At 40.3% G+C, this 20,282-nt stretch overlaps 2 protein-coding genes across 2 annotated transcripts in view; one reads left to right on the forward strand and one right to left on the reverse strand.

Annotated features, from left to right (window-relative positions):
• Positions 1-865: 865 nt before the first annotated feature.
• Positions 866-20,282, reverse strand: part of LOC106949557 (serine/threonine-protein kinase 38) — a 37,226-nt gene continuing 17,809 nt past the window's right edge. The window contains exon 15 of the mRNA XM_015035893.1: positions 866-888. The gene's annotated coding sequence lies outside the window, so the exon portion shown is untranslated. The remainder of the gene's footprint in view (positions 889-20,282) is intronic.
• Positions 14,218-20,231, forward strand: pex10 (peroxisomal biogenesis factor 10). The gene is made up of 6 exons (XM_015035896.1): positions 14,218-14,494; positions 16,041-16,121; positions 16,204-16,604; positions 17,503-17,669; positions 17,830-17,971; positions 18,628-20,231. Exons 1-6 carry the CDS (start codon positions 14,383-14,385, stop codon positions 18,694-18,696), a joined length of 972 nt encoding a protein of 323 aa, XP_014891382.1. The 5' UTR covers positions 14,218-14,382; the 3' UTR covers positions 18,697-20,231.

Consider the following 20,282-nt stretch of genomic DNA (forward strand, 5'->3'; position numbering starts at 1 on the left):
ACATAATCAAATCTAAAATATGTCCTTTGTTTTGGTTTGTTTCTGTTACATGCAGAGAAAATTGAAGGTTATCTAGCAAAGCAACACCGCTTTCACACTTTTTGTCTAAATGGATATTAAAATTGTCCCCTGTAAGAACCCATAGTAATCAAAGTAAAAATCTGACCGTACACAAAACCAGAAATGGTCTAAATGTATTCGAAGACAGAAGGACCTGGACTGAACACATATCCTCGCCTCTCCAACATAAACTTCCTCTGTTTACCTACCTTCCTGCAATCATCCTTCCGGAGAATCTACTGACACAAAGCTGAACACACAAGAACGCAGTTGCCTCCCAGGGTGAAGGTTTCCAGTGAAACCACATCTTGAGACCCACCACCCTGCTACAGACTAAAGAAACGGGTGAACTATAGCGCTTAAATGATGTGTGGCGTGGGTGTCAGCTAGAAGTGGAAGGTTGGCTGGAGAACATGTCGGGATTTGTCTTACGGAGGTTGTCCGTCAGCATTCAGGTATGGGCATGTTTCCTGCCGGAATCCAACACACACACACACACACACGCACACACACACACACACACACGTTTGTGTTGCTATCTTTGTGGGGACTTTCCATTGACTTCCATTCATTTCTACAGCCTAAACCTTACCTTTACCCTTTTCCTAACCCCGCCCCTAACCAAAACTCAATTCATACCTTAGCCCTAACTCTGACCCCTGACCCAAAAACAGGGTTTCCCCTTGTGGGGACCAGGCTCCGGCGATTGGTCCCCACAACGTAGTATATGTCAGGAAAATCGTCCCCACAAGGTATTACAAACAAACGCACACACACATACACACACACACACACACCTACACACACACACACACACACACACACACCCTGCCTGGACACAGGACTGGTTGTGTGTGTGTACGTGTGTCATTCATGTGCAACACTTCTGCTTGTTTTCTCTGGTAAGACATTTTCTGGTGCAGACGTCAGTTTCTGTAACACACAGCTACTTGGATAAACAAACACACACTGTGATGTAATGTGTGCTAGATAGGAGTAAAATATTAGAGAGCCTTATTTTTTATTGATTGATGTCTGCTTGATGAACCCGGGCTCGCTTGAATTAAGATGATGCATTATGCAGTGTAATGTGGGCTACACTGATAACTGGCAGATATTTTGGAGGAAAACCTGCTCTGATCCAAACAGACAGCATCTATCCTACTTTGGATGTAGGATAGATGTTTCCTCTAGGAATCAGGTCGGCTTTATTAGTTCTCCGAAACCCTGACAACTCAGGGTTCGGACCAGGAAGCTTAGCACCACCTTCTAATTATTCGCATTCATTGAGTTACTGGAACAAAAAAAAAAAAAAAAGGTGTCATTCCTTTGAAATCAGCAACTGGGTAGAAGTTGTTTAAGTCTTCAGCAGGGTTTTTATGGAAATTGATCAAAGCTACTGGGATATCGCTGGCACCCAAGAGCTCTCAGGACAGTCAGTGTAAAAGAATCATTAACCATGAAGCTTAGCTTACATGACCTGTACAGATGACTGATAGCTGCAACTTGTCATCCATCAATCATGGCTTGATGGATGACACCATCGTCCATCAAGCCACATTGGTTAACTTTGCATCTCAGGTTTTCCCATATCTCTCCATATAAGCTCCAGATCATCATTAGGGGAAGAAGATTGCGTTGTGGGATGCGTCACTTCCAGAGAGTTTTCCAGGCTGCTGTAATGATTCTTACACCACTGGCACATGTTTAGCAAGGCTGTTACGAAGAGTAATCGCTGTCATCTGGAACAAAAGTTTCTGAAGCTCTTGGGTCAACACCCTTTTGTTGCACCGTGTAACAACTTCCAGGCAAGCTCAAGCACGGTCGGGCTCCTCTGTTTCACAACCTCAGCTCTAACTAAACCTACGGGGGGGAACAGCTGCACATTCATTTGATTTGAGGAGGAAATACAGAAATACCAATTCCATACAGCCTGCTGATAACATTCCTATCGGTCCAATCAATCACACAGGATACTGATAGAGTCTGAAAGTATAAGAGCTTTAGAATAATGTGCTGGGGTGAGTCAGTCAGCTTTAGAGTGTTTCAGCTTGTAGCTCTAATTGTTGTGACTACCTGCTTGCACACTCACTGTTTTCCTAAGCTGCCGAGGAATGAGCAAGAGGCATGTGCAGACACACATTCACACAGGAGACACACACGGTGATGCAGTGAGAAAGCTGCTAACAGCGTTTGGACGATTAGCACCCTGGCAGTTATTTCATTCATTTGTTTACACAGCTTTACATTTTCTCGGTCAGCATTATAGGCTGGTATTAAATGCACCAACGGCTTCCTTCCCAAACTATTCAGCTGAGTCGATTGTTTGAAAAACACGATTAAAGTGTCTCCAACACATGCAATGGGGGTTAAAAACTTTGGGTAGTTTCTATGTTGGTTCTGTGGCGCTTTAGGACAACAAGCATCCTCCAGGCAGTTTGTATCTTTCAGAGAAATGTCTTCTAGCAAAACATGAAGAAATTTCCGTAGAGAAGTCAAGATTTAGTCTTTAACACTTCTCCTGCTCTCACTCCTCGCTGGTTCCTCCGGTTAAATCCCGTTGCGTCCATCTCACCATATTTCAGCTCCCACCTCTGTCACACTGACAACCTGTACACCTTCCTTTAGTTATTAATAAACCTCTTTTGTCCTTTTGCTTTTTTGCTCCTCTCCAGAACTCGGAGTTCATCATCCTCTGTCCATTATATCGTCTAACTCTTCTGTGCCAGTCCAAACCATATCAGCTTTGGTTAGATCCACTTGCTCTAAAACCTTCTGCATGTTGGAGCTCATTAAGCTACAGCAGACTGAATGTTTCTATGTCAGCAGCAAACAGAAGGTGGTGCCGTCCTGGTTAAATGAAGCCTCGCTTCATTTAAGTCGGTTTTATTCTGCAACTCAAATCCACACAACGGCCTCCCTGGAGGTGGCTTTTTCCTTCTCTGCCCTTTATAGCAGGTAAGGTTTTTGGTTTCAGTGTTGTTAAATCCCCACTGACTGAGCTGAAAGCTGCTACAAACCAACTCCCGGCTGAAAGAGAAAAAAGAAACTCCTCCACAAAGGGACAGAGAAGAGTCTTTTCACATCAGGTCATAGAGCTCTGAGCTGCCAGGCTGCTGCTGTTGACCGTCTCCGTTTGGTTAAGAAAACACACAGAATACTTTTAATTTGATTAAGTCTTCAGACGTGTACGTAAATGTGTTGGTGCAATAGCAAGGAAAATATTCAAATCCTACTAAGTCTGCGGAATAAAGAAAAAACAAAAAAAAAAACAAATTGCACAATTACAATAAAACTGACAAAAGCCAAGAATATTATCAGTCCCTGATGTGAGGGAAAGGGGCAGAAATGTGTGAAAATTGATCAATAAAATGACTACATCAAAAAGGGAAACAAAAGCAAAACCATGAAGCATTACTGACTGAGAACAGGATGAGAATCCAGAGAGGAGCGGGTGAAAAGAGGGAGTCTGTAAAGTCATAGTCAATAAACTGGAATATAATTAAAAAGTTGAATTATTCCTGCAACTTAATTCACCAAGTGAAACACATTATATAAACTAACTATGCAAAGACTGATGTTTTTACGCTTTCATTTTAGTTAATTATGATCATTTTCTGCAAACAGCTGATAAACCTTAAGATTACTGCAATCAGACCCATACAAAGAAAATCTGAATGCAGAAATATGGGCTAAATAAAAAACAAATTTTATAGGTTATTTTTCATATTCTTTTAATCTGACAAACACAAACAAGCCTCATCAGAGCACATAATTATAATCTATATAATTCTATATAATCTATCAAATACGACTGGATATTTGGAGTAGTAATTTCTGGATTCTCAGCTTTTGGGTTTAAGAAGATCTAAAGGCTGATAAAACTAGGGAGACTGGGAAAAGCTTAAACACCAGTGAACAAAAGGGGAGCACAGGAAATGTGGATAAACTAAAATGAATATAATAATATAGAACAATGACAAACAGGAACCACAGTCCTTCACATGGTGCAACAGAGTGACAGAACTATTAGCATCGCCTCTACTCTGCCTGTGTCCAGAGAAGGCTTGGTAGAGGCACAAACATGAACTTTCTACTCCCTTCTTGCATTGTGTCGCTCTTAAAGAGGCATTATTATGATATAAATCTATTAAATAAATAAAAATAAAGTGGTATTAGCCATAAACTAAATGAATTGACTTTAACCAAATGCTAAATGAAATAAATGCTCAGCCAATAAAAACAATACACCTATGGATGAAACATTTTTTAATTATGTATGTTATATTTTCTTTCATTTACCACTTGTTGCTCAGTGGGCCTTTTGTTTGTCTGGTTATTTGCTTAGTTAAATCCTTCACACAGTTAATAACTCTCCAGTATGCTGTCGGGTTGTAGCCGTATAGATGTCAGACAGAACCTCCTGGCCCAGTTGGCAGCTGCCCGGTCCTCTCAGAGCATCCTGTTTATTACCTCTCTATCTTATCTACTCACATAGTGTTGACTGTACACAAGAAAATATTTTTTTTCCATGTGATACCAGCATTATCTCCAGGGAAAATCTTTATATTTATTTATGATTTTTTTTTTTAAACCAGCTTCCTGAGGGACGATTTTATTTTGTCTCATGTCACTTCCTGACAATATGCTGCCATGGGTGATTGCCCTTGTCACCCATATCAGAATCCGCCGCTGCTCAAGGAGCTTTTGGAAAGCTTTTGGATTGTGGAGCCAATATGAGAGTTTTAAACAAAACCCAGACAGAAGGGTGATGTAAAAACTCCTTTAGCACACATACTGGAGTCAGTGTGAATCCTGAAACCTGCTTTGCAAACCTGCACTCATTCTGTGCTACTGTTCACACCATCTTACTTTGTAAACCTTGTAAACAAACATCAGTCTCCCATATTGAGATAATATGAGATATGCCTCTACTTCCTTTGTAAAATGATCAGTAAGAGGGATTTTTTTTTTTTTTTTTTTTTTTTTTTTACATCAGTCAACATTTTTCCTGGCCATGTCAAAATTAAAAATAATCTGTGTGTTGAATTATTGATGTGAAAGAATGAATAATTTTAAAAAATGAACAGTTTTCTTTAGTGTGTGTTTTGACCCATCTCTAGTGTTGATGTCAGAGCCTCTTACTGTGTTATTTTATCACTTGTTCATTCTCTTTAACAGATAATCATTTTCCTTTAAAGCAGAATGAAACATTAATGTATGAATGTACTAAAGCTGTATATCCAGTCTGGATAACCGAGGACAGGGAACAATCAAAAATAACAAAAACTCATTTTGCTGTTCCTGTTCACAGCATCAGACGTTTGACAGCCAAAGGAAGTTTGTGTCAGAAGTCAGATGTGGTTTTATTCGCCTGGGGTCAGAACAGTCTGCAGTGAGCGAAGTGCATCTGAAAATGTCAAACCAACTGGTGAGCAGATGGACGAAATAAAAAGTAGGAAATGATTTGATATAACAATAAACAATCATCTGCAACACCGAAAAGGTCGTGAAATGAGCCCAAAACTTATGGAAAAAAGTGAAGGTATGTGTTTAATCATAATTCCCTCTAATATGTAGAGAAGAAGAAGAAAATCCCGTGCCGTCTCTGTGTGTGAAAGCAGTTGTTGTCATGTTTGAACCTGCAGGAACTTTCATCCTTGCTGCTGTTGCTTTTCACGCCTCAGACATGTTAATTGCTGCTCTGCTTGCACTTCGTTTAAGCTCAGTCAGACTGACTGTTGTGATAACCGCCGGGTGGTGGCACTGCAGTTTGCCAATGGACTGACAAAATTAGTGCTGATGACAGATACATAGAAAGCCCTCTGAAAACAGTTCTGTGTTTTGGACTAAACAAAAGCTGAAACAGCCTACTTAGAACAATATGTTGTGATTAAAGCAAACTGGAGGTGAGGATTCTGCAACAGAGGAATTGCTTAAACTGCTAAAAGCAATGGAGGAGGAAGAATTTGTGACTTATATAGTTTAAATTTCTCATTTTGTTTGGTTCATGACTCGTCTCCTTGGGTTTCCACTTCTCTCGTTTTTGAATTTGCATTATATTTATCTATAATATTTCACAACTAATATTACCCAACAAGAACATTGGGACTAAATATACTGAAGCCAGACTCAATCAGTAAGATTTCCATCTGTTCTAAGCAAAGGAAAGTTTTTGGTCCTGACCTCAATATTGGCAGTCTGTGATTGTTGGTGGGACATTCAAACCAGCAGCTGATTTACCCTCACAGAGACATTTCTAGAAAAACAATCTAATAAGATGAGCACAAAGCCATAAAAAATCCAGAACAACATAACATCAACTTTATGTGAAAATGCAGTAAGGCCATCCAATGCTCTGCTTGCTTTACCTCAGTTCTCTTAACTGTTGAACCATCTCTTGGTGTTAAGCACTTGATGAACAACCTCTGCGTAAATGCAGACTGTGGAAGAACCACAGTGCTGTACTTTTGGTCCTCAGTGCAGCATTGAATGCATTGAATGCATTCAATGCATTCAATGCATTCAATAATCTTCCAACTGGAGAGCTGGGCTGGACGCTCTTGTACAGCTAGAGTAAAGGACTAAACAAAGAAATAACCTAATTAACCTAATTAACCTAAACCTAACCTAATTAAAACAGTTTCTCTATGTTCACTATTATTCAGCCACCGAGCAAAATTCACAATTCATTGAGTTTACAGAGGTGGATTATTGCATTTGACAATAGATACTTCAACTCAAATTACTAAACAAATCACACAAACATAAGTGTTGTCTTTGGACAAGTTAAGGCAGCATAAACTTAGAAAGAACAGATTGGAAAGCTCTGAGATTTACATAAAACACCTCAGAGCTTTATTATTTAAAAAGCTCTGAGTTTTATTATCTCTTAGCTTAGTTTGTTGAAACCTAAGGACTAATTTAGGTTTTTTTGCTTTAAAGTACTTACTGACTGCCTGACCATAAGCAACATTTTGGAGGAATCTTTCAAACAAAACCCCGTCTCTGCAGCAGCATATGAAAGTCCTATCAGCACACAATGCTTGTTTGTTTTATCTTATGGCCTAATAAAAGTCAGATGACACAACACCGATGAGGTAACCTCACACAGTCTGCATGGAGGATGTTGAACAGGTCTGCTCTTGCCTCCAGTTCACCAAAATAGGCTACTTACATTAAGCCAGGGGCTACATAAGATTTGCAATGAATACAGGCACTGTCTGCATGTTATGATGTATGACTTTCCTGCCTCCGGGCGCTGCAAGAGAAGAAGTCGGTGGTCTTAACACAACATAATTACTCAGGATGTAAAAGATGAACTTGAATGAGACTCCATGATTCATGTGTCTGCAGAGGCACCTGACCAGACAAAGAGGCAGAATGGGAGGATAAAACCTTGTAGACATGACTTCTTTAAAGTTAGAGATTGTGTTCCACTTATGAAAGTTGACAGTGGGAGTTGTGTAATTCCTTGACAAACACTTCATGAAGTGCACATAATCTGCTGTCCAAGCAGACAGTGAGTTTTTAGGGCCCATCAGATCAGAGAAAACTGTGCAAATGCTGCTGTTACCGCAGAGTCATCACTTTGCCAAAGCTTATTTATATTTTCAGACAACTTCGCATCACCCTCATGATTGCGACACCTGAGCTGAGGTTGCGTGGACCTGCAATACTCTGGTAAACCCAAACAGAAACTACCCTAAAAAACAGCCATCAGGAATGAAACGTTGGGAAGCCGGGAGGCAGTTTTCGTGTTTGTTGCGTCTAATCTGCTAGTTAAAGCAGATCACTTACAGAGACGTTTTTGTTTCATAAAAAGCTCTGAAACTAGACTCCTGACATGGAAAATTCCTCTTCAAGTACCAAGATATGCCTGTTCTGCTCTGATCTGATTGGGTGCAGTCTAAGGTGAGTGAAAAGCATGCTGACATTCACTTTATAGTTTAATTCTTATTCCATTTGAGTCGTCACGTGATTCCAAAACAGGAACGTCAAAGAACAGAAACCATTCAGCGAAGCCTCAGAGTCGATAGCATTTAGCTTAAACCGCAACATAACTTGTTCCCTTTATGGTGGGACTAAATGTAAGGGGCTCTGAACAAAGTTCAGAACTAAACAACAACTTGAGTCCCAGACGTGACGAGCCAGTGATGCTTCACGTGAAGCAGATGTTCCTGAGGTCATTAGGGAAACTTCCAGGTGTTGCGCTTCTTCTTTCTGACGAGTTTTGTAGGTGCATTAGTTGTTATTTGTTCATGTGCCAGAAAGGCTTGCTCAGGATTTCCCTTTTTGCCAAGTTCACAAACAACCTGCCCACCTTCACACAAGCTACAACAGTTTCTGTACTCTGTTAGCATAGTGTTGTACAAAACAATCTCTTCAAACAGAGCTGTTAGCAGCGGATGTGAAAAAAGAAAATGAATCAATAGCAAGCAGGAACATCATTTTGCATGAAATTAGCAACAATAAAAACAAAGAAAAATGTATAAGTAGTGTTTTCTGATAAATCTGATGAAGATGAAAGAGATTTATATATTTTTTTAGTTATTTTTTTCATTGACTGTAAACCCAGAAGAGAATTTGACAGTATTCTTGTTACATATTGTGATAATTAATCTCCTTCTTATGTCAGAGGTCTGATTGGACCACTTTCCTTTCAGACTGCAGGATTACTGCGAGTTCCTCGAGGCTCTAAAAGTAGAATAGGAGGCAGATCCTTTAGTTATCACACTCCTCCATAACCAACTCCCAGTTTTATTTCATAAAGCAAACATCCTGTCTTAAAACACTCCTTTTTGATAAAGTCTATGGTTAGACTGGCTTAGCCCTACAGCATTAGGGCTGCTGTAGGGCTTTAGCTGCTGGAGAATTGTTTTTCTCACTCTGCTTTTTTTCCCATATTACTCTCCATTTATATATTGTTTATAGTCATTGTTGAAATTGTCTTTATGATGCTTTTTTGTTTTTGTTTTATTTTAGAGATTATTTCCTTAAGTATGTGCATTTCCTCTTGAAAAAACAATGGCGATTTTACTGAGATTACCAATGTCAACCTCTTTGTTTTTTCTGGCTCAACACCTCTTTAATTGAGTCCGAAATGAAGCAGCTAACAAAGGAACTATTCTTGTGTGTGAGAGAGAGAGATAGAGAGAGAGAAAGAAAGCAAAAGTATGATGAATTAATTGGAGACGTCCAACTCTCAGCCACCAACACCAGCAAAGGGTGCAGCATCCTCAGCCAGCCAGATACAAGCTGCTACCTCAGAAAAGCCATATGAGGTAAATCATCAGTAAAGCTTGCTATGCAGGTCAAGCCTCAAACTGGTGCCCCTCGCCCTGCGTCCCCCAGCAAGTAACGCATTGGACTGACACCAGCCAGAACTCTGAGGGACTAAAGGATGAGAGACATTACCTGTCCTTCGGGTTAGCCAGCTCCAAGGAGGTCAGGAGGGAGGGACTCCAACAAGAGCCGCTCCCTTAGTCCCGACATGCAACTTTCAGCCTGACACATCCCCAACATCACAGACACCCAATGGCAACTCAATGGTTGGTTACCATTGGGTGGCTTATGATCCGAACACCCACAAAAAAAAACATAACAAGGTGGGTAGACTCCCCCTACTCGTAGCTTTATGCGATCAGTTGGGTTTCCTGCTTCTACATAATCAGCTGACTGTAATTACACACAGACAGCATGGAACTGGAGCTAAACGCAACATCATCATGGATTTAACTGGAATAAACTGGAATTTTATACTTTTACTCATCTGTAAACCGACGTAAAGAAAATATCTGTTGTAAATGTACGATACATATTTAAACTAAATTGAATTAAATTCTAAAATGAAGACATCATCTTTGGAAAACAAAAAACGTATCCTTCATACTGTGCCTACTCCCCTTTAACAGGAAGAAACATCCTGCAGAACCAAAGCAGTGTGTACAGCCATCTGACACAACTGACCATCATCTGTGTGAGTTGCTAAAGTTTCATTGAGCAACAATTCAAATGATCTATTGGCAAAGACGAAATATTCCTATTGTGATTATGTTGTTATCATAGAACTGACAGAAGCCAACTAACTTTACATAAAGCACTGCACCTCCTCTTCAGTCATGCAAACCCACAAATCAGTGAATTCATAAAATATGCCTTTTCTGGTGGTTTTTCTCCAATCGATCTTACTCCAGAAAGTGCCAACATTTTAGATGTTTAGAGCCCAAACAACTTCAAAAAGCATTCAGTCACATTCCTGCATGTTTGCCTTCAAAACTTTCCCAACAAATCAGCTTCCAGAGTTGACTGCTGACTTTCTGACTAATACGTGGATTCTCTTGACAGCACTGTGAGGCAACACAATCACTGTTTCCCATTTGATTTGTGTGTGATTTTAAGTTGCCGCTCAATTAAAAAAAAAAAAAAAAAAATTAGTTACTCGTTCAGCAAAGAAATGTATGGAGAAAACTTCGTAGCACGTTTCTTGATGAATAGATGTTTCTTATTTAGAAAATAATTTACACCATTGACATTTGTTACTTTATATGTTAAGAAGTCTGATGATTGTTATTCCTGCTTGTCTAGCTGTCGACAAGCTCAAAGATGGTGAATAAAACACCTTTATACTGAATTGTAAACATCCTAGAAGTTGAAGTGACTGATTTACCTTTCCTCAACACGACTGCAGCAGGAGCTCAGGTATACGCTGCAGGTATACAGCTGCTGTGATCAGTAAAGCATTCTGAACCCTGAGGCTTTAAGACAGAAACCTACATGTCAATTCATAATGATGCTAACTGGAGTAAACACAGTAAACGCAGAGAGGCTTACCTGTAAAATCACAGACTGTTCCATGGACGGTTTATTCCAAACACTGAAGCCCTTCCCACACCTTCCACCTTTCCTCTGCAGCAACTTACAATTAGCTGCCAAGTTGAAGGAAGGAGGGAAAGGCAATCCGTTGACTCCACCCCCCTCACTTCGAACAAAGTTCAGCTTCCTGGTGAGTGGGATGGACGGGGCCCTGATCCAAGGGTTTGATTCAAGCGCTCCGAAAAGTGTCTGCAACAAGATAGGAGTGGGTTTATAATGGGATGGAGGTTATAATACACCAGCCTGGCAGCTCTGACTAGACAAAAGAACTGGTTCTGCAACTTTCCAAGCAGATCTCAGCTGCTCCGTATCAGCTCAGAATGAATGTATGAGTGAATTAACAGAGAGGTGAGCAAGTACCTCCTGGCAACGGGTTCATGAAGCCGGAGGATTTTTCTTATTTTATTTCACTCCATTAATGTTTTTACTTTATCTCAAACTGATATGAAATCTAACCCTCTGCTTCATTTACATGACTTGGTTTAACAGACACAAGTATTTGGATTTTAACTATTCATTTATGGAGCAGAGACACGAAATGAAAAAAAGCTTGACCATTTCCTGCAGAAGAAAGTCTTTGTGTTCAGACCAGGGAGACGTGATGCACTTGGCTGTAACGGTTTGTTCCCTTCATGCTCCAAACTTTGACCAAACTTGGATTCTCCATAAAACCCTGAAGTTAAAGCCAATATGGCCGACCATCTCCCCTTGGAAATTGCGCCCAAACGTCTGGAATTAAGCCATTTCTACTCTCCAGGTCACTTCAGTAGGTACGCTTGTTTAAGTGCTTGTCAGCTCAGATGGTTATTGCTAACCACTGTTTGTTCTCAGCCATGAAGGACTGAACACATATTCTTACTGATCTACTGAGTTATTTCATGTTGTATTCTTAGATATGTTGGTGCTACTGTGTGAGTAATTCACAACATATTTTGCAAACTAATCTGAATTAACTTTCAGCTATTTAGACCTCATTTCTAAATAGCTGAAATGAGGTCATGAGAAACCCCTGAGTAAACCTGGTTTTTCATACTGAAAGTGTGACATCATTACATTGTTTTTCTTTTTTGGTAACTGGTTTTATTCTTATTTCTGTTAATAAACTTTTGGAGGAAAGTTGTCTTTGTTTATTCCTTACACATCCAGAAGCTTATAGTTCAAGAATGTCAGTTCTGAGCTTAATCCTTCTTTTGTCATTTAATATCTAAACCTTCTCAGGCAGGTATTCAAAAGCAATAAGCGAGACTGAAAACTATTTGGCTGTTATTTCCAGATAATCAGGTGGTGACTGACTTGGTAATTAGTAAATTTGTTAATAATTCCTTTCAGCATTTATTATTAGTTATTCATTATGAAACAAAACCTGTTTTTACACAACATCACATTATGGCAAATCTTTAAAAAAAACACAACTCTTCCATGAGCATCTCATCCTTTCCCATGTGCCCTGTACTTCCCCTCATGCCTGACTAGTGATCATCCTTCTAAGTAGCTTATTGCTAGCTTTGACATTAACACCATGCTGCTATGTACTGGGATTATATTCAGTTATACCTAATTCTGTTCATTTGGATGGTTATTTACACTTAAATTTGCTGCATGTGTTACATTCCAGTGAACTGTCTCTCCCTCATTTAGCATCTGGAACGCAGCAGTCAAATGAGAGTACAACGAACACGCAATCAGCCTCTAGAACTGCTAAAGTGATTTCATCTACAGTTTGACTCCCTCCCCCAAACACCACCACCATCGTCCCTCTTCCACAGCTACAAGGAGTTCTCTCAGATGTTGTTCATGATGTTCAATTTTGCTCCTGATGTAGGGTTGGGGCAACAAATAAAAGTTTTCAATTTTCTGTGGAAGAAAATGACTAATACAAACAAGAAACAATCTGGTGTTTCCCCAAGAAAGATTCTGGGAAGTCTGTTCTGTCAGAGCCAGATGCTATTCACACTCGAGTGCTGGGTTAGTGAGCAGGTAGGGGCAGTGAAAACCCCACCAATGTGCACTGTTAAAGGGCGATACAGGGAGATACGAGCGCTGGCTCTGCAGAAAACTGCTGGAGGCCAGTTAGTTATCAACTAAATCTAAGGAGACATGAGGCGAGTCCTTCAGCTGTAAGCAGCTTAGAGGTAGCCGGAGAGAGAGGAGGAAAGCTAAGACACTGACTCACATTCACATGGATATGGGAGAGACTTGAAAACAAAGGAAAGGTTACTGAATTTTAATTTTGCCCACCGGTGTCCTGGGAGAGCAGCAGATAATGCAAGGTGCATGTGTGGACATGAGGCCACTGAATGTCTAGTATGACTAATCACTTTTAACACTTTAACCACCTACTCCCTTCCCAACCGGAGGAAAAACCCTTGTGTTTCTGGTGAGGTGTTTTCTGACATTGTTTACACAGCAGAGACTAGCAGGCCTGAATACGAACAACAAGGGGAGGAGTTTATATCTAACAAAAAAATAAACATATTAAAATAGATGATATAGTGTATAACATCGCATAAATGCCCACGGTCTGCTTTGTTAAACAAAAAATATTTTTGTAATGTCTATAGCATGTGGCCAAAAGTAACTGCAACTTTCTCATAATTTTGAAAATCAGCAGCAAATTTAAATTAGACGTGAATATGATTGTGAATCCTAAGTGCCATCCTCAATACAAACAGATGTTCTTGTGTTCTGGTCACCAGGAAATTCACAGAACGTTTTCCGTGGGGTGAAAAATGATCCTTTCACTCACAGATTAAATGAAATTCCCTTGTAATACAGACATAAGTAAGTGTACACAGTTACTAAGAGAGAAAAAACATTATCCAGTGTCAGAGGCAAAAAGGAAAAATGACGAGATCCAAAAATTGACATTGAAAGAAATATTTGGCAGCAAATCTCCAATTTTTCATGTAGGTCCAGTAGGTGGCGGTAATGCTCTTTAATGCTGGTCTATTATTGTCTAAATGGCTGAAGAAGAACAAGAACTCTTTTTGGTTTTTTTAGTTATATTAGACCTTATTACCGTAGAGTATTGCAAAAAAACACAGGAAGTAAAAGTTGCCTCGCCATATTTTACTTTTTAAGACCGTGTAGAGTGTATGATACCATATAGGTTTATTATTATTATTATTATTATTATTATTATTATTATTATTATTTATTATTAATTAATTAATTTGTTTATTTTATTTTAGTACTCGTTATTTGGTCCACACTCCTTGCCATAGACATGAACTCTTACTAGCTGGTGGCGGTAGTGTTTCCTAACGCTGTTTACCAACCGCCAATAACCAAAAAGACGAAGAAGAAATCAGGAAGTGACATCAACCACTCTGCTGTGTCTGGATACAAACCGGAGATTCTCCAACATGTTCTCCCCGCTCCACCGTCGTTATGCCCGGAGGACGTGACTGTGCTGCAGCGAACCTTTCCGTCTGAGGTTCGGGGAAGATGCCTCTGGCTCCTGCAAACCAGGCCCAGCTGATCCGGTCCAGTCAGAAGGATGAATTCTACCGGAGCCTCCTGAGGAACAGCGCTAATGAAGCCTGTCAGAGTGTCGCAGGTAGCTGATCTCTGGCAGTTTCTGCTCGGGTTGCTTCCACTTGCTTCTGAAATGTTTTGGAAAAATCAAAAGAGTAAAACTGTCTGCTTTACTCAGAAAACTCCTCGGATTGGTCTTTCAGTCAGCCCGCTTTCTTGTTTTTGTAGAAGGAACAACAAACTTTTTAGTTAATTTCATCTTTATTGTCTCTCTTGGGGAATATGGTGTTGGACATTCAAAAGGGAACATGGTGTTGTTGCCTGAGCGGTACCTTGACTTGATTTAAATGGATCTAACAGAGATATGTAACATTTACAATTTTATTTCTTAATTCACATCCTTTCAGTCTTCTTCAGGACATTACAGGATGGCTGTAAACAGAGGGGATTATGGTCAATGCCGACGTTTGAACAGGTTGGCTGATATCTGGTGCTTCTTGCTGAGTTGTTTTCATTTCAGTTTAATTCAGAGCTGCTTTATTCACCCCAAAAGAAAACGACATGTTGTCATATTTCATATCACCCAAGCACCCTCAAAGAGTTGTTGTGGATGGTGATGCTGTGGAGAGGAAGAATCTCCAGTAGCAGTCAGTCTTCCGACAACTCTGAAGAGGCCTCTGACTGAAGACTGTTGCTGTATGGCAGCGTCCTGACTGTCATGGCATGGTAACAGCTGAACATCAGGCAGCAGAGACGATATTCCACAGTAAAAATGTCATTGTCCTTATGAAGCACTGCTACTCCATCTAATTTGTTTTTGCTGCTCTCTTTGCTTTCACTCTGTCTGTTTAGAAAGCTGAGCAGAGAGACATTGGAGTCGGGATAAGACTCCATTTTTCATTATGATACATGGAAGAGATGGTTTGAACTTCGTCCTCATTTTCTACTCCTCCTTGGATTTGTGGCCAGTTTACGCTTTTGAGCTTTGAGATGCTCCCGGGTGTAAATACCTGGAGACAGGTTCCCCCACCTGAGCTGTGGATCTCTGCAGTTGATCCAGAGTCACCATGGGCCTCTTGGCTGCCTCTCTGACCAGTGCTCTCCTTGTTCAGCCTGGAAGTTTAGGTGGACGGCCTCGTCTTGAACAGCACTCTGTGAAATCTGGTGTGTTCCTTGGACGTACGATGCCGTTTGCGCGCCGTTATTCTTTTAGCCGACCTCTGAGGCGACACAGAGCAGTTGGATTTGTACTGAGATTAGATTACACACAGGTGGACTCTATTTAGTCATTAGCAGTCATCAGTCAACTGATGGGGGGAAGAATACTTAAGCACGCGACAAATTTCAGTTTTTTATTTGTAAAACATATTTTGAATCATGTATAATTTTCTTTCTACTTCACAATTGGATATGCCACTTTGTGTTGGTCTTTCACATGAAATTTCAATTATGTTTGTGGTTGTAATGTGAGAATATATGGAAAAGTTCAAGGGGTATGAATACTTTTACAAGCTGCTGTAGCATTTCCTTACAGTGTTTTTAGCTGGTCGTTTTGACAACTTTTTATCTTTGCTGGTAATTTCCAGATGAAGAGTGTGTTTTGTTTTTTTTTTTCTCTTTTCCTGCAGGATCCAAACACTGGCTGGACTGGAGGAGGGAGGTAGAGCTGCTGTCAGACTTGGCTTACTATGGTTTAACCACACTCTCAGGTCATTATTGAATTTAAAAGTTGAGCTTTAACCTCATCGAATGAATGAAGCCGGCTAAACGATGGATCCGGACTGTGCTCAGGTTACCAGACTCTGGGCGAGGAGTATGTGGGCATCGTCCAGGTGGATCCCTCCCGGCGGCAGATCCCGTCCCGGGCCAGGCGCTGCCTCTTCGTCCTCTGTCACGCCTTTGTGCCGTACCTCCTGGAGAAGGCCCTGGTGTGTCTGGAGAACGAGCTGGAAGGCGGGCCGGAAACGCGGAGGCGCCAGGCGACGTCGGGGACCTGGAGCCTGGAGCGCTGGCTCAGGAGGGCGGCGCAGAGGGCGGTGGGGCTGCTGACGGAGCGGCAGAGGAAGGCCTGCCAGCCGGCCGTGTTTGTGATCCAGCAGAGCGTGGCCCTGCTGCACCGACTCCATGTTGCTCTGTTCTACGTCAGCAGCTCCTTCTACCACATGTCCAAGAGAGCAGCTGGGATCAGCTACGTAAGTCAGACCAGACAACCGACTGCCCACCACATCAAACAAACAAGTCTGAGTCAGAACCAGGGAGCACCAGGTCCAACTTAGTTGATTTCCATCTCTACATTAAAACTAGCATTCAGTAAATTATTTAACCTTAAAGTATGTTTTCCCCTATTACAGTTAATTACATGTTAGGAGTTCAGCGACTGCAGTTTTTCTGGAAAATCGGCGATTTCCGATCTTTTAAAGCCTGATCTGCCGATTCCGATTTTAGTCAAAAGCATTTTGTCTGAAATGTTGCTAAATATAGCAATAAAGTCGCTGAGTTAGCAACAGTGAGCTGACTATTGGTAACTGCAAACGTGCAGTCATGACCAGGTGGGCGGGGCCAACAGTCAAATCCAGCAATAGCAGAGCAAAAGAAGATGGCGGCTGATTTTAAGCCTTTGTTGAGGTAGATAAGACCAGAGGATCAGCTTCACATGTAACTATCGGTCGATCACTGATCTCTCATAATTAAGATGAACTATTCATATTTATTGCTGAGTGAATAAAATAATAAAAATGCAAATGGAAAATATAAAATCTTTATTTTACTGAAATCATATTTGACATATGTTATTTTATTTTTTTCAAATAAATTAACATTCAGTTGTTAATTTTACTTAATTAAATATTCAACTTGAAGTTGAAAGTACCATCCATATGACTCCATTTCTATATATTTCCTCCTGAAAGAAACTATTTCATGTATGCAAGTTCAGTCTTCTTCCACTCCTTGTTATTTTTTAGGATGTAACTTTCAATGTTTCCAGTCAAATGAAACCAAAACAGCAACGCTTATGAATTTCAAGATGCTTTTAAGATCAGGGAACCAAATGTTGAGTTGTCGGTGGTGTGTGTGTTTGTGTGTGTTCAGTTGTGTGTGACGGGGCCGAACGCTGATGACTCGTCCATCAGGAGCAGCTACCGGCTGCTGGGTTGCGTGTCTTTCCTCCAGCTGCTCGTCACTCTGAGTCTGCAGCTCAACAACCTGAGGCAGAGGCAGAGAGCCAGGCAGGAGTGGCAGATCTACAGGAGCCTCAGGTGGAGCGCCACAACACAACACGCTCACTTTCCTGGTTAAAAAGATTCTCAGCCATTTTAAAGCTTTTTTTTTTTTTGGGATAGAAATGTGTCAATCTTTCTATTTAAATTAGAACATTGTCATAAAAGTCCTTCATAAAAGCTTCCTGTGTGACATTAGTCCTCGGCACCCAGCGAACTCCGCCTCCACGCCCCGATCTGCACGCTGCATCCTCTGCCTGGAGGCCCGCAGGAACTCCACCTGCACCCCCTGTGGACACCTGTTCTGCTGGGAGTGCATCGCCGAGTGGTGCAACACCAAGGTCAGACTCTCTGGTCAGCTCCAGACCTGCTGGACGTCACAGCTAATCCACCTCCATCCAGCCATCTGATCACAAACACCAACTTCCTACTCTGCATCACTTCTTCTGTGAACCCTCCTTTTCATTACATGATTCAAACTTTTCCTGCTCTGGAAAAAATTAGGAAACCACTTAAAATTATTCATTCTGTCGCTGTTTCTTGATATTGCAATGACAATATTACTCACAATTAACCCATATTTACAGAAACTTTTTGTTTCCATGTGCAGAATTTGAGCTTTAGAAACCCGAGCAAGGTTTCCCTTCCCTGCCCCAAACCCACCTTCTTCAAATGAAACACAATTGGTGTCCAACATTTGTGCAGCAAAAAGTTTTGTTTGTGCTGTAGATAAAATGTTAATAAGTACATGTAGAGATGATCAAAAGTCATCCATCTGATTGGGGTTGATCTCTGCTTACATCTGGGAACTTTTTTAATTAAAGTCTCACAACTTTTTGCTGCACGAACATCACGATTGTGCTGTGCGACATACACGGACAGCAATAAGATGGGAATAAATATTGTCTGCAGAGAAGTCAGGTTATATGACACTGAAATGCTGAAATGTGTGTGTGTGTGTGTGTGTGTTCGTGCGTGTGTGTGTTGTGTGTTCCAGGCCGAGTGTCCTTTGTGTCGGGAGAAGTTCCTGCCCCATAGGCTGGTGTTTCTAAGGAACTACAGCTAGACGTCCAGCTGGAACACACACAGCTGGACTGAATTTGTGTATTCAGTCGTCATGGAGACCAGAACCTTCCAGCCTGCTGAGATTTATCCGTCTGTCCTAAAGAGAACAGGATATGTTTGGATTGTATCAATCAGATGATGTAAATGTCAATATCTGGGAATTCCAGAGGTGATTTAAATATTTAACTTCATCAGATCATTTCTTCTGGTATGTTGTTTTGTTTGAATATTATTTTATGTGCTCAATTTATGCTGTGAGGATGTGCTTACAGTCATTAGTACTATTTAGAAGAAATACTGAATGGATGATGAAACAATAGTTTTTAGCTTGTTCTATTTCTAAAGTGGAACTTTTTTGGATCGGCTCTGCAGGAAGTTCAGGAATGGACAGAAAATTATTCATGAAAGATTCTGATAAAAAAAAAATATATTTTTCTCTTTGACTAGCCAATTAAAAACTAAACATGTCACAATCGAAAGGAATCATAAGGAGTTAGACGGATTGTTCTTGTGGAATATTTTTAGCGTCATAACGCTTCTGCTACATTAAGGATAAACTCAGATATTTTTTGTTTTTGTTGTAAAAAAAAACCTAATATTTCATCTTCCTGTTCCACCTTGGATGCTACATGGAAAACTCCATGCTGCAGTTTTTAATTACCTTTAGAAAATAAAAGTGAAATTTATTTTCTAAAAGTTTAGATTCAAATAAGATTTTTTTCTTGTTGAAAATCTTAATTTGTAAGAGCAATATACTTTTTAAATAAATGAGCCTTGTACTAATGTGATTGATTTAAATAACATTTTTACTATTTTCATGAAATTTTGTTTTTAATTCTCTGATAGCAATGATGCTGACATTGGCCACAAGTATGCTAAATATGACTGTACCTGAATTGAATTTAATACCTATAGTTAAGTCTACAATTATACCACTGGGAGGCTTAGGATTAAAGTAATCTTTTCATTTAATCAAACTGCTCAGTAATTATAGCCTGATTGCTGTTTTCACTGATTTTTGATATTTTTTTTAACATGTAATTTTCAATTAAATGTCAAAACTTTTTTTTTTTTCTTGAGCTGATCCTTAATTTACGTTACATTATGTTTTGAGCGATCCAAACAGAAACCTTGAATGTGTTGGGATATGAAGGCGAATAATAAATACATTTTAAAAAAAAAACCTCTTTTGGGGCAATAAAATGGTAGCTGTTAAATTGGCTTGACTTGCCCATGAAAGTCAGTGTTTGGTTCTGGTCAGATCCACATGACCATATGTCTGATGATGTCGTCACACACACACACACACACCGGAGTCCCCAGTAACTTCTAACCCCAATCAGAAAGCATGTGAATGAAAACAGGAGGCCAAATTAAGTGCAGAGTAATTCATTGTCAAATAGCAGAAAACAATACACCAGTCACACAATACATACCAAGTAGTTTAAATATTGTACACTCAGCTTCCCAAATCCCATCAGCCCCGCTCAGACGCAACATATGTTACATGCACACATGAGCAACTTCTGCCAAAAAAAAAACAGAAAAAAAAAAAAAAACACTCCACACAGACCCACATGCCATCCT

Source organism: Poecilia latipinna, unplaced genomic scaffold (assembly GCF_001443285.1).
Source record: "Poecilia latipinna isolate Pla-1442-1.1 unplaced genomic scaffold, P_latipinna-1.0 Scaffold351, whole genome shotgun sequence".
Taxonomy (NCBI): Eukaryota; Metazoa; Chordata; class Actinopteri; order Cyprinodontiformes; family Poeciliidae; genus Poecilia; species Poecilia latipinna.

Bases quoted from the DNA above. Each gene is read 5' to 3' on its own strand.
- pex10 (XM_015035896.1), top strand. From the start codon at position 14,383: ATGCCTCTGGCTCCTGCAAACCAGGCCCAGCTGATCCGGTCCAGTCAG. The intron at 14,495-16,040 runs GTAGCTGATCTC...CTTTTCCTGCAG, and splicing joins AGCCTGTCAGAGTGTCGCAG to GATCCAAACACTGGCTGGAC. The intron at 17,972-18,627 runs GTCAGACTCTCT...TGTGTGTTCCAG, and splicing joins CCGAGTGGTGCAACACCAAG to GCCGAGTGTCCTTTGTGTCG.